We start from the raw sequence: 14720 nt of genomic DNA, 5'->3' as shown, positions 1-14720 counted from the left end.
GGTGGGATATGCCGTGAATTTACAGGGTACAGAGGAATAACACCCGTTGCCATTCCTGAGGACTCCCTCAGGAATGGCAACGCATGGGGGGTATCATGGGCGAAACAGTATGTGTGTGTACTGTTATGTCCATGGTACTGCTCATGTCTGTAGGCGATGGTGACCACTTTCCATCAGGTGGGCCGTCAGCTTGTTTGCCATTCTAAGTCGTATAAAAAAAACGTATTCAGAAGTATTTTATTTGCCAAAAAAAAAATATAGAAAGACCGTTTATATATTACTTTAAATGGGAATATCTCATTTGATGGAAAGCAGAAACTGTGGCTTATACATAGAGACTGAGGGTTTTACTGACTAAATTCTGTATCTAGTAATTTCACTACTGTATCTCACCTTAATTACAAGCTAGTAGAAACCTCTGGCGACCAGAAGGCTGGCCTATACTTTGGTCAACGCATTTTCATAGCTATTCAGCGTGGAAATGCAGCAAATCTCCTAGGTACCCTACCAGCTGGCGGTGATCTTAAGGAAATTTTTTATCTTTAACTATTAAAATTTATTCCATTAGAAACTTTTTTTTTATAACAATATGTATTTAAAATTTATGACCTAATAAATTACAAGTTATGTTCTGGTAGTGAAATTACTGGATACTGTAACAAGAAATATTCGACATCGCGCGAATGATACCTGGATTCATGGCACTTGATGTGAGATTTTTTTCGTTTGACCTCACTACCTTCTATCTAAGGTGAGAGTTAGAGAAATATGATGAGTTTTATTGATGATGGAGTGATTTCCCCTCCTGTATTACTTGTTTACTCATCAGATTTGTAATAATTAAATTTATTTATAATCCGACTTAAAAAAGAAAGAGCTCTCAATTCGGTTGTATTTTTCTATGATTTTTGGAAAATTCTTTTTCTTATATGAAAGGATATATTTACAGATTAGCCCCATAGAAATTTTATCAAAATCGGTTAAGTAAATAGTTTAGTTTTTATATCGAAGTAACTAGTTTTGTTACAATCAAAGTTGGTTTTTATTGTAAGAAACAATCTTTAACAATTTTCTTAACTTACGTTGTTTTAAAATAAAATAAAATTAAAAAGTTCATATTTTCATGTAAAAAGAAAAATTAAAGAGTGCGGCTGCTCTAAATCTTTTTCTATTCCGCGTGGGCCAATGTATCGGCAGGTATTCACTTCAGTGCTGGTGACCACGTGACAATAGTTACCGTTTCCCGTTTCAATGTTTCATGTTCATTATTAATTGTATTAAACAAACCAATTCAAACGAACAGTGTATTTTGGAGGTATGTATTTTTTTTATAATGTATTTTTTTTAAATATAATCTATACTAAGACATGTATTAAAACTGAAGAATTTGTTTGTTTGTTTGAACGCGTTAATCTGTGCAATTGCCAGTCAAATTTGAAATTTTATTTCTGCATTTGACAGCTTATTTATTAAGGAAGTTTATGTAGATTCAACATCACGATACAACCACGGGAAAAGTCGTAGGATACAGCTGATGAATATATATTTTACATAATGGGATATGGCTGTGAAATTACAGAAAATACAGGCCATAATACGATAGTCCTCAGGGCTATGGGTGTCAACGTATGCTCTGTGATGTTTATAGTGCTATTCAAGTCTATAAGCGACGGTTACCATTTTCCATCAGGAGGGATGTCAGCTTGTCTGCCATTCTAAGTTGCATAGAATGGTCAGATAGCACGATTCCTTTTCAGTTTTTGGATGGAAGCAACTAAATAAACAAAATCACAATACGCTAGTATAGGGTATAGAAGGGATTGTTAATAATGAAGTGAATAGTTCCCAATACTAATTTAATAAGAATATTACTATATTTATGGAATTTAAATAGTACATAAGTAAATAAATATTCCAACAGTGGGACCGATTATTAGGTGCCATTTATCTAAATTTATTTCTTAACACAATATTTAAATTTAATAGTTACGTAAAATAACTCTTTTGTAGACTATCTGTATCTTAAATTATAAAATAGTTAACTTAAGTCTGTCAGAAAATTAGTTCATACTATTTCTTCCAATAAATATTTCGCTGTGACAACAAATTTAAACTTTAATTTTAGAGACGTTTTCACAGCTATAAAATCCAATAACGTAATGTCAAACTCACGTCACTTCTCTTACTGTACTAAATTTATCTCCTTGCTTTTAATAAATTTTACGTGCACATAAAATATTATTTGTCGTCTATATTCATTAAACTTTCACGAAGCATTCAACACTTTATTTATTTTTGTCACCAAAAGAATATTAAATTAAAATTTAGTAACAAATAAAATCGTGCCATTTCAACTGTCATATGAAATGACAAGCTGTCAAACTTTTGGCGCCAAAACAGTTACCGCCAACGAACGCGTGCTCATAACTGCTTCGTTTAACTAGTAAAAGGGAAAAAAACGACACAAATTATCCTCATTTAGTGGTAATTTAATAAACTTAACTAAATTATAGGCATTTAATTCAATTTAACTCTCCGTTGACGGCGCGAGTTGTAAGTTATATGCGGTCAATCACCTCTATTTTCTAACGATGTTAGTGAAGATTATAAATATGAAATATGAGTTTAGATTTATGTTTTAAGATAAGTACTTAATTATACCTACTTTTTTTAAAAACTAAAGGATCTAACAATGAAAGCATTAATTAGAAATTCGCGTTGTATATAACTACATAAGTAGACTGGATAATTACTCGTATATAAAAAAAATTGTAAGTGTATGAAAAAATAAATGTACTTTTAGGTAATTTGCCGATATTGAAGAATTCTAATCTAAAATAAATTGACTCCTATATCATCATCATCCCATGTCAGCCGTTAACTATCCACTGTTGAGTATAGGCCATAAGATGCTAGGGTGCCCCATAGGATATATCAAGAGAAGAATTCATGCGCCACTTTAACTTAAATAAATTGAATGTTGGTCTTATTCAATCTATGTTAGCTGAACTTAAACCAGAAATTTTTGAACATCTCTGTAAATTATTGATGCCCATTAATTCTTCTCTTTCCGCGTCTAGGGAAAGTAGATAAAGTTTTGTTTGAGAAATCAGTTCAGGGTACAATAGGACTGATATACCTAAAAAAGGTAAAAGCCCTTAAAATAATATTAAAAAAATCATATCAGCCCTTAACTGTCCACTGCTTAACACAAGCCTCTTCTTGGGGATTTTACCAATAGTTACTACACTTGGCAGGTGGATTGGAAACCGCAGTTAAACTTTAGAGATGTTTTAACAGGGACGTTGTTGCCTATCACTCGCCCTCCCTTAGTCGCCTCTTACGACATCCACGGGAAGGGATGGCCTTTTCAGAGCCGGGACCACATGGCGGCACTATTATATATACTAAAACTATGTACAATTGGGGGGAGAAGGGGTACCAGTAGTTGTCACGCTTGGCAGGTCGATTCGTAGTTTTATGTATCGCTATTTCGATTTCGTTCTAAGTATAAAACAAATATGGTGATCAACATATAAGCCGTAAACTGTCCATAGCTGAACAAAGGCCTCCCCTATCGTGGACGCTATCGCTCATCCCTCGACAATTATGTTGCCTTAGTCGCCTTTTATAACACCTACAGAAAAGGAAGGGGTGGCATATTCTATGCTAAGACCACACGATATATCAGTGGAGGAAATTGGTAAACTATGGCTATAGTAATCAAGTTTTTAGCTAAACATTTTGAGACGTGCCAATAAATCGTTAAGATCAAAATGTGGGCATTCACATTTACCTTCAGAATTCTAGATGCGTCCATGACGTTCTTTTACCTACTTTACCGTAGGCGTAAATATTTTAGTGAGTTCTCAAAAACTTCGCTACACTTACAAGTTCGATTCGAAACCTCTGGAATGTTTGATTGGTTTTTTCTCAGTTTGGACAACAATATAGAAACAGTATATATTATGTATTTGGCACTTCAACTTTTATATGGAGTTATTTTGGCTTCTATGTGTGAAGGTGCTTTTTTATGTGAAAATTTTGCATCTAAACTAATCTTAATAATAATTCAGGCAATTTGAAAAATTGTCGTTCAATTCGTATTTATAACTTTCAAATAGTTAACTTTCTGATATCTTCATACATTCATGTCGCAATAATACTTATGGTATACGTACTAACATAACTATTATTTTCTCCTGGATTTATAAAGACTTCTAAGTTTAGTATATTTTTATAATAAACTTTGAGTAGATATCATCATTATTATATCAACCTTTATCTGTCTTCTGCTGAACATATGCCTCCCCCTATTAGGGGATTTTACCAGTAGTTGCCAATTGGCAGGCGGATTGACAACCGCAGTTAGGCTTTGGTGATGTTTAAAGAGGGACGCTGCTGCCCGTCTACTATACTGTCGACCATTAATTTCTCTCAGTTGCCTTTTACGACATTCACGGGCAAGAAGGGGTGGCCTATTCTATTACATAGCTAATTCTATTATTGGTATCATGACCAAATATCATGACGGTTAGTTAAGTCGTTAAGACACTAAATAATCACTTTTAGACTTCAAATATTAGTAATAACTCAAAAAAATAACTATGGCTATGTCTACGCTTTATTTGTATTCCTTATTAATGAATTTAATTAAGAGTCATTTAAGAAGAATGAAAATTGAACACATACTCCAGGTACAATGCAAACATCTATATAAATCAACAATACTATTTCTAATGCAAATTATAACGTTGTGTTTATTTAAAATAACGTTACAGAATGGAGGAGTCTTTGGACGGGCGCGAAGGTGGCGCTAGCACTTCGGGCTTTGACTCGGCAGCCATTTTGAATGATGACGTATCACCAACAACTAGTTTCTGTTATAACATACCAAATCTTTTTAATGGGTAAGTTGCCACTTCGTATTGTATTTTTGACTGTATTTTTTTATGTCATGCGATATCTTCATCATTTGTGAACACTGATATATTTTTTTTATTTCAATGATTATGAATTATTTTTAAGTGTTATTTATAATAAAAATATGATTATAGATATATATTATTTCGAAGATTTTAATATTCTTGTAATGTTTCTTGTAATTCTTCACGGCTCTGGGTGGTCTGAGTTGTGCCTAGATTATATATCTTTCAGAACACAGGGTATACTAGCTGAACAGGAAATACGTATCGCAAGACATGCGTGAATAAAATAGCAGTCGGAGATTGATGGCTTTTTTTTTAAACAACTTAGAATGGCAAACAAGCTGACGGCCCACCTGATGGAAAGTGGTAACCGTCGCCTATAGACACGAGCAGTACCATGGACATAACAGAGTATACTGTTTCGTCCCTGATACCCCCCATGCGTTGTTATTCCTGAGGACTCAAGTGTTATTATACCAGGAGATTAGTGTTGTTGATGTAATGTTTATAATATTTACCAGCCTAGGCCCAGGTTCGGTCTTGTGTGAACGGACAGACAACGACGAGAGTTATATTAACCCAGATCCCTCGGAAGAAGCATCAGAACACCAGCAGTTCGAAGATGATGAAGAGTATTCACCAAAATCAAGTTTGTAACTTTTAGACAATTTTTTAAATTAATAAACTTAATGAAAGATGAAAAAAGAAGAATTATGTATTTTTTTTTTAATGGGTGAAAATGGTATGGTAGCCCCGCCTGCGCTAACGGGATATGCTAGCGGAGCACCAGTGAAGGATGATAGATGAGAATGAAAACAGGCTAGTTAGCCCATTATGATGAATTCATCAGGAATTAACCATGATAGTTTCCAGGGGGAACCGCGAGGAGGTCGACCTGGTTGGGTATATTGCTAGCAATGGGATTCTCAGTCTCCATTACTGACAATCCCTTTCCCCCCAGAATTATGTATTTATAATGTGAATGTAGAAGGAATACAATATTTTCTTGTATATCTACTTGTAAATGTATATACTCATCTTGTATAACTGAAGGATAGAGGTTTGAACTCTTTTTTTTAATATGAAATGGTAAACAAGTTGACGCATACAAGAACGAGACATGTTGATTAATATTTAATGTCAACGAACCCAGATTATGAACTAGATAATTTGCAATAAGATGGAGCGTCTAATATATAAAAAGTCTTAAAAAACTCGTATTGTTAGCTAGCGGTTATTATGCATTGGAGTAATTAAAAAAAAAGTACACCCATTGTCTGTGTCGCATCGCCAGATCAAGTGATTATTTTTATTATGAATTGATAACTAATATTTTTCATGTAATATAATAAATACAGAGAGAAATTTAAATCATTAGTATCCTTTTGAAGGAGTATTTAACCAATTAATTTAAATATTTCCTAAAAGGCTGAAAAATTACAAAATTTTTAGACCATATTGATGTGACGGTTGAACACATCATGTTGGTATGTATGACAGACACATTTTTTGAATTTTAATGCAATAACAATCGGATTATGTAATAACTTATCTATATTTTAGTCGAGAAAGCTCGACTAGTTTCGAGATCATTCGGGGCCCTTAGTTATTAGCAGCCGTGACGTGAACGCGAACTTTAGGTATTCACGGTACCCAAAATTTTTAGTCGATAATCTAAATTATAGTTTAGTCATTATTGAAATGTAAATAATAATTAATTTATATTCTTTCAGATACTAAAAGCGATATACCGAAGAGAAAACAAAGGAGGTATAGGTAAGTATTAGAAACATACACGTAGTCTGGACTTCGTTAGGAAGTGCAATAGGCCAAATCTAAATTTTTTACAGCCAAACAAAAAACTACTGCACTTTAAACTTAAAACCTGGTATATGTTTTAGTTTGGTATGCCATCTAGAAGCAGTTTATTTCATTGGATTTCCTCTTTCCAAAATCCACACATACAAAGTCACGAGCTTTACATTTTTGAAATATTTACTAGCTAGTGACTTACTATCTATTAGAATATTAATAATGTGTACATAATTTTAGGACAACATTCTCAAATATACAGTTGGAGCAATTAGAGGCTGCCTTCCACAAAACACATTACCCTGATGTCTTCTTCAGGGAGGAACTAGCCATGAGGATAGATTTGACTGAAGCCAGAGTTCAGGTAATCTTGAATGCGCTTCAAGTATTTCCAAAAATCCTCACTTAATAATCTATTAACGTTATAATAAAGGGTTTAGATCTCTCTCCATAAAACTATTCTTACTTACTTATTACATTACTCACAAATTATTAAACCTTAATCGACTCTTTATGAATGAACATATATTACATTTTATGATCCTTGTTACTGAATTAGGTGTTTGTATATTGCTGATAATTATTGTTTCATTAGAATTATATCTTTTTATTTCTCTATTATTACTATATTTAAGCGACTGTCAACTACGACCGAGGACTTGACTACTATTAGTCCGTTATGATCTTTCTAAGTCATTAATATCTGGCCGTTATTAAGTCTATACTCATTTTGTAATTTTATTTTAACTAAATATTTAATGGCTTCAATTTAAATTACAGGTTTGGTTTCAAAACCGACGTGCTAAATGGCGCAAGCAACAAAAGTCGGGCTGTGAAAGTTATCCACCGCGAGGACCAAGATCTCCGAATGAGAGATCTCAATCCGCTTTGGCGCTTGAGATGCGAGACTTTATTACTATACCTGGTTAGTAGTAAAAGTAGAGTCTAAACTCTACTTTTTATTTACTGATACTGCATTTGTGCAATATACATAATATTAACGGTTGAAACACAAGACATAAATTACAACATCCCACTCAGACGAGTTATACTACAAATTTCGTCTGTTTGGACTGGAGTGGGATGTTACAATATTATCTATATCTACCGCAAACATGTATAGATTATTAATTTCAATTTGTAATGAAAATATATGTAGGCAGAGGGTTATGTAATGTTAGACCTTTGGCTTTGGTTTGTTTGGATTTGGTTTGATATCACAACAATAATATTAATGGCATATTACTGTTCACAGTATCATCCACTCAAATGATAAATACAGCTGAAACCACACAAAACAACTATGCGAAGAAACAAGCTGAACCTGCCATTCACATTGCAGCATTACCTACAAAACAAAACCCACAGGGTGATCTTCCATCTTTCTCCATACCACTCCAATACAATCTTGGAACCTTTAAGAAAATTGGTGAAGAAGTCCATCTTAATTTGGAGACAACAGATAATATGCAACAACCACAGTGGGATGCAAGGATGATACCAAACTTTAATATAATGAACCTAAAGCCTTTGTTAGAAAATAGGGAAAGTATTGATATAACTGAACTTAAATATGACATAAAAAATGAAAGTCGTGTTAATTTTAATGAAATAGCAAATGTAAATATTCAAGGAAATACTATAGAAGCTGAAGACATTTTAGGTAAAGAAACAGTGAATGAAGGTCAAACTATATCACCAGATTTTGGCATCGAAAGATATCAAAGTTATCATAATGAGAATGAGAAAAGATTTAGGGAATCTAGTTTTGATGCAGCTATGATGGAAGATGGAAGAAATGAGTTTGTTTGTGAAAGCGACTTTCTATGTAAAAATAACTTTGGGAAGCCCGAAGAGAAAAGCAATGAGTTCGAAAATTGTCATCTCTTAGATACTGATAGTAGTGTTGGAATTAGTAACTTTGAGAATAATTTATAAATATAATGAACGCCGTATGATCCCGGTATAGAATGAGCTACCCCTTATTTTCCCGTAGGAGTCGTAAGAGACGACTTAGGGAGCTTAATGATCAAGGAACCGGCAGCAGCGTCCCTCTTAAAACATCACCAAAGTCTAAATGCGCTTGCCAATCCGCCTGCCAAGCGTGGTAACGACTGGCAAAACTTCTCTTATGGGGAAGACCTATGTTCAGCAGTGGATAGTTAACGGCTGAAATAATAATAAATAAAAAAAGAAACTATATGATAATATAGTGAAATTATGTATTGGTGAAAATATGTATTGGTTTTTAATAAATAAATGCCATAAATCTCACCTAAGTATTTTCCTAAGTGTCAGGACTTTTTAAATCGTCTACCTTTTACATGAAGACCTAATTGGATCAGTCTTAACGACAATAGATTTACAAATCCTACAGTATTACTTGACAAAATTTAATACAATTGACTACTATATGGTATACGGTATCTAGTAAATAATATAAAGTTTTTTTTTTTTTGTAGAAATGTTATTAAGGACATATTAAGGAAAGTCTAAAAGATTGTAAGCTACATCTCATGTAAAGATACTAATGTCAATTAAGATAAACTGTAATAATTGATACGAGAGTATTTATAATAAAAAAAAAAAATTGAAAACAATGTTCATAATAAATAGTTAATAATAAACAATATTAAACTAAAATATTAAATTGTCATTAAAAAAAATTAAGCTCGGCAAATCATCATGAGATTTGGTACCAATGATTTGGGATGGAGAAGGACATAGATTTTTTTATCCTGAACATAATCCTGATCAGGAGGCCGAAGTCGCGGATAAAAACTAGTATTAATATAAATAATATTAGTTGATCCAACCCTCCTTTCAGGGGGGAAAAGGATTGTCAGTAATAAGACCTAACAGACCCATTACTACCCTAACAGGTCGACCTCCACGCGGTTCCCCCTGGAAACCATTGTAGTTAATTTTTGGTAAATTCATCACGATAGACTAACTGGCCTGCCTTTTCATTCTCACTTATTATCTCTCACTGGTGCCCCGCCAGTGTATACTGTTATCGCGAGCGTGGTACCATTTCATTATCTTCCATTAAAAAACCTCCTTTCATGGGTAGATAGAATTTTCGAAAATAGTATATGTTATTAGCTGTTGATGTAGCTTTCTATAGGTGAAAGGATTTTAAAAATCGGTTGAGTAATTGTTCTGAAAACCATTAGAAAACTAACACAATGAAAATGTTCCTTTTAATACAAGAGTTATTAATATATAATAATACAAGAGATATTATAATTCTAGTAGAAATACCTTGAAAACAAATAACGTTGCTATTGTGTTGGAATGTGAATAACGTTTGCACAAAGAAAAGAGATGAATATGTAAAATTAACTGCGTCTAACCAGACGCAGTTCGTTGTTTGTATTAGTACAAGTATATTCTATACTAACGAACCGTCCCGGCGTCGCACTGGTGGACATTTTTAACATTTCCCTTCACTGCTCTGCCACCTTTTAGGTGTTATAACAGGTGCGAGAGATGCCCATGCTACTGATATTGTAAATTTGAAAGTTGGTAAAGATGTTTAGATGTTTGTTCTCAAACGACTGTACCCACATTATATATTTATGTATTCTGGACAAACCCGCTGGAAGGATCTAGTAACGTTGGAAGAGGATTAAACAAAACAATTATAAACAATGGTCAAGGAAATGTATGCAAAACTGCGAAGGTGGCGCCACTGTATTACAACGTGATTAAAAGCAATTACAGATTGGAAGTCTAACGACAAAAAGTGACATAATTTAAAGATGTATTCCATAAAAAAAACCGAGTTCAAATGTGGCAAACCAGATTGTTTAATTTCAAAAACTAAATTACTGAACCGATTTGCATAGAAATTCTATGAGATCAAGCTATAAGTATGTCCTTTCAGATAAAGAAAACAGAATTTTAGAAATCGGTTTAAAACTAACAAAGTTATGAGGTAACAAATAAAAAAAAAATACTAACGAAACTGAAACCTCCGTTTTTTCGGTTGAAGAATATTTTAACGGCGGGAAAATAAAGTTTTTATTTAATATTTTGTTTTCATGCATGTGACATAGACTAAAGCAGAGGTGTTTGTTTACGTTGCAACACAATGGCGCCCTCATCAGGATAAATTGTCATTAAACTACGTAGCTATTGTTTCGTGCGGCTTTTTCTCTCGGGACCCGTTTTTTGCCCTTCTCATAGGAATAAAAAAAGAGTTATTATTCCTCGTGTACTGTTATACTGGGCTTAGGGGAAGGGAAGGGATGTATTAAAATTTTTATGTATTAAAATGAAATTATAACTTCGGCTTCGCTATCGGTATACGCTGGCGGGCTACCAATAAAATAGTAACAATAGTAACATATCATAAATGAGGATGAAACCAGGCCAGTTGGCTCAGCGTAACGAATTCATCAAGATTAAACACTATGATATACAGAGGACACCACGTGCAGGTCGACCTGATTGAGCATTGTTAAAATTTCCCCAGGTTCATTGCTGCTAAATGAAAACAAATATTTTTTTTTATGCAAATTAGAATGATAAACAAACTGATGTCCATTAGGTGAATGGAAAGTGGTAATTGTCGCCTATAGACATGGAAAAACAAAGTATACTGTTTCGCCCATATACCCCCCATGCATTGCCATTCTTGAGGACTCAGGTATTCATCCTCTGTATTCTGTAAATTCACTGCCATATTCCACCCTTCAAACCAAAACAATAACTATAGACACAAAATTTTAGCCCCAAATGCATACCCTATCCATTTATATCGAAATATATGGAAAGCATACATTTCTTGCTATATCTATTTCAATAATTCCCAATTTACCGTAATTTTTAAAGCACAATAAAAGCATTTGTCACAATTGAAATCGGTTTTTTGTGGGGAAAATCTTTAATTATTGAAACTTCCATTTATACGTGCGAAACCGGGCCAGATCGTTAGTGGACAATATTTGTATAGGAACCATTACGTATTCCAGATATACTGCCCGGCTTTGAAATAGTGTACTATATTTATAGCTTCCAGAATAACATCAAATTGAGCAAATCGATACTACCGACTTGTACTTACTGTTATTACTAAAGTAGCTTTTGAGCGTGACTTCGTTAGCGTAAACACGCTTTACAGACGAATAGCCTGACTACGTTTGCCAATTCGTCTGTAAAGCGTGGCAACTACTGGCAAACCCCCCAAGGGGAGGCTTATGTTCAACATTAGACAGTTGAAGGCTAATATGATGATGATGATGATATGATGTAAAAGCCCTTAAATATTTTAAAAATAATAAAAATAAAGTCTATTAATTAAATCAAATCATACACCATCAATAGATAATACTGATCGCATCGATGTACCCCTTTTTTTTATGGGTGAAAATGGAATGGTAACCCCGCCTGCGCTAACGGGATACGCTGGCGGAGCACCAGTGAAGTGTGAGAGATGAGAATGAAAACAGGCCAGTTAGCCCATCATGATGAACTCATCAGGAATTAATCATGACAGTTTCCAGAGGGAACCGCGAGGAGGTCGACCTGGTTGGGTATATTGCTAGCAATGGGATTCTCAGTCTCCATTAGTAACAATCCTTTCCCCCCACCGATGTACCCTGTTGTCCAGTGGTATGCTATTAAATTGGCTAATATTTATATAATTTTATCGTCTGCAAGCATCTACAATAATGCCAGTACAGGTCTTTTTATAGTATTTCTAGAAAGCTGATGAGTTACCGCATGAGTGGCGCTGATATTGATCTATTGCATGCGTCATGTAACTACTTAGTTGCAGTCCTTAAAAATAGTAACTTCTAGAAGCCAAGTTACTACCATCACTACAAATTTAGTTTTGAATTAAAATGATTAATTGAGTTTTATTTAATGGATTATAATGGAATGGTAATCTCTCCTGTGCTAACGGTACACACTGGCGGGGCACCAGTCAGGAATAAGTAAGGATAAAGAGGCAGGTTATTTAGCTCATCATCACGATGGGCTAACTGATCTGTTTTTTATACATTTGATATTCAGCAGGATTGTTTCTAGAGAGGACCGCGGGGAGGTCGACGTACACACACACACACACACACACATATATATATATATATATATATGAAGGTTAACTTGATTGGTATATTGCTAGTAATGGTCGCGAGATCGATTCCTGCACAGTACAAACATTCATATATTCATCTCTATAGGTTTTATACCTACATACATAATATGTCATTACGAGAGTAAAAAGTAAGTATTTCTATCAGTTTTTTAGTACCCATACTATCTTATTTAGTTTAACGTTAGATGGCGCTGTGTAAAATATGTGTAAAGATATTTATTTATTACTATTACTAACAATCCCTTGCCCCAAAGTGGAACGTTAAGGGATTATTATTGTGATTATAAACATGTCAGTTAAAAACAGTTACCCATAATCATCCTAAAATTTAAAAGCGAATTATACTCAATTAAATGTCCGCGTACGCAAATTAACTATTTAAACGGAACCTTATCTAAATGTGTGTAGGGTGACCGTCGGTCATTAGGTTGTAAACACCCTTTGTCTCGGGCCTTTAGGGCGACTGTACATGTACTACTTTGAAATGCTTCTTTTTGTAATAGATAAAGATGGGGGAAAGGGATTGTTAGTAATGGAGACTGAGAATCCCATTGCTAGCAATATACCCAACCAGGTCGACCTCCTCGCGGTTCTCCCTGGAAACTATCATGGTTAATTCCTGATGAATTCATCATGATGAGCTAACTGGCCTGTTTTCATTCTCATCTATCACCCTTCGCTGGTGCTCCGCCAGCGTATCCCGTTAGCGCAGGCGGGGTTATCATACCATTTTCACCTATCGAAAAAAAAAATAGATAAAGATGGAATAGTCCACCCGTCTATACTGACGGTTTACAATAGCAGGGTAGTGAAGGATGAAGTTAGTTAGCCTATGATTACGACTTGAATAGGGATATAGAGATGCAAGACTGTAAAATACTGTTAGAAGATCAATTTAGTTAAGATACATAGTTTTTTTTTAAAAACATAAGCTTATGAAAAAAAAAAAATTTTTTTATACAACTTAGAATGGCAAACAAGCTGACGGTCCACCTGATGGAAAGTGATAACCGTCGCCTATGGACATGAGCAGTATCATGGACATAACAGAGTATATTGTTTTGCCCATGATACCCCATATGCGTTGCCATTCCTGAGGACTCAGGTGTTAATCCTCTGTACCTAGTAAATTCATACCATATCCCACCCTTCAAACCGAAACACAGCCATGCAAACAAAACTGCTTCACAGTTGAAACACGAATGGGACAGAGGTGCCCAAGCAATCGACTTTTGTACAATGTCTCCCTCTAGTAAATATACCATAAAACATCACATAACGACTTGTATTAAGAGGGAAGGAATTATTAGTAATAGGTTCGAACAGCCTCATTGCAAGCAATATACCCTAGCAGGTCGACCTCCGTGCGGGTCCTCCTGGAAATCATCGTGGATAATTCTTGTGCAATTTTTCACGACGGGCCAGATATCCTGCCTGCATCCTCATCTATCATCTATCACTAATACGCTTCTAGCGTATATCGAGAGCGTAGGCGAGGTTACCATTCTATTTTTACACATTAAAAACAAAAACAGCTACTTATGGTACATATATAATATCTATATGGAACTTAAAAGTCGAAGGATAGGCAACAGCGTCCCTCTTAAAACATCTAAGAATTACACCGGTTGCGAACCCGCTTGCTAAGCATAGCAACTATTAAAACTTCCCTTATGGAGAAAGCCTATGTTTAACAGAAAGTTAAGGGTTGATATAATTATGATATATATATATATATATATATATATATATATATATATATATATATATATATATATATATATATATATATATACCGATACTTATATATATATATATATATATATATATATATATATATAAGTGTGGTCTCGGCATAGAATAGGCCACCC

General features: G+C 34.2%; 1 protein-coding gene across 1 annotated transcript; it reads left to right on the top strand.

The window, feature by feature from the left end:
* Positions 1–1163: 1163 nt before the first annotated feature.
* LOC113519481 (uncharacterized) lies at positions 1164–9023 on the top strand. The gene is made up of 7 exons (XM_031909630.2): positions 1164–1315; positions 4782–4910; positions 5450–5577; positions 6662–6704; positions 6981–7104; positions 7521–7665; positions 7996–9023. The coding sequence occupies exons 2-7, from the start codon at positions 4783–4785 to the stop codon at positions 8676–8678; spliced, it is 1251 nt and encodes a 416-aa protein (XP_031765490.2). The 5' UTR covers positions 1164–1315; position 4782; the 3' UTR covers positions 8679–9023.
* The last annotated feature ends 5697 nt before the right edge of the window (positions 9024–14720 follow it).

Source organism: Galleria mellonella, unplaced genomic scaffold (genome assembly GCF_026898425.1).
Source record: "Galleria mellonella isolate WM207_F2 unplaced genomic scaffold, CSIRO_AGI_GalMel_v1 utg352, whole genome shotgun sequence".
In the NCBI taxonomy this organism is placed as follows: Eukaryota; Metazoa; Arthropoda; class Insecta; order Lepidoptera; family Pyralidae; genus Galleria; species Galleria mellonella.
This window is presented reverse-complemented; position numbering and strand designations above follow the sequence as displayed.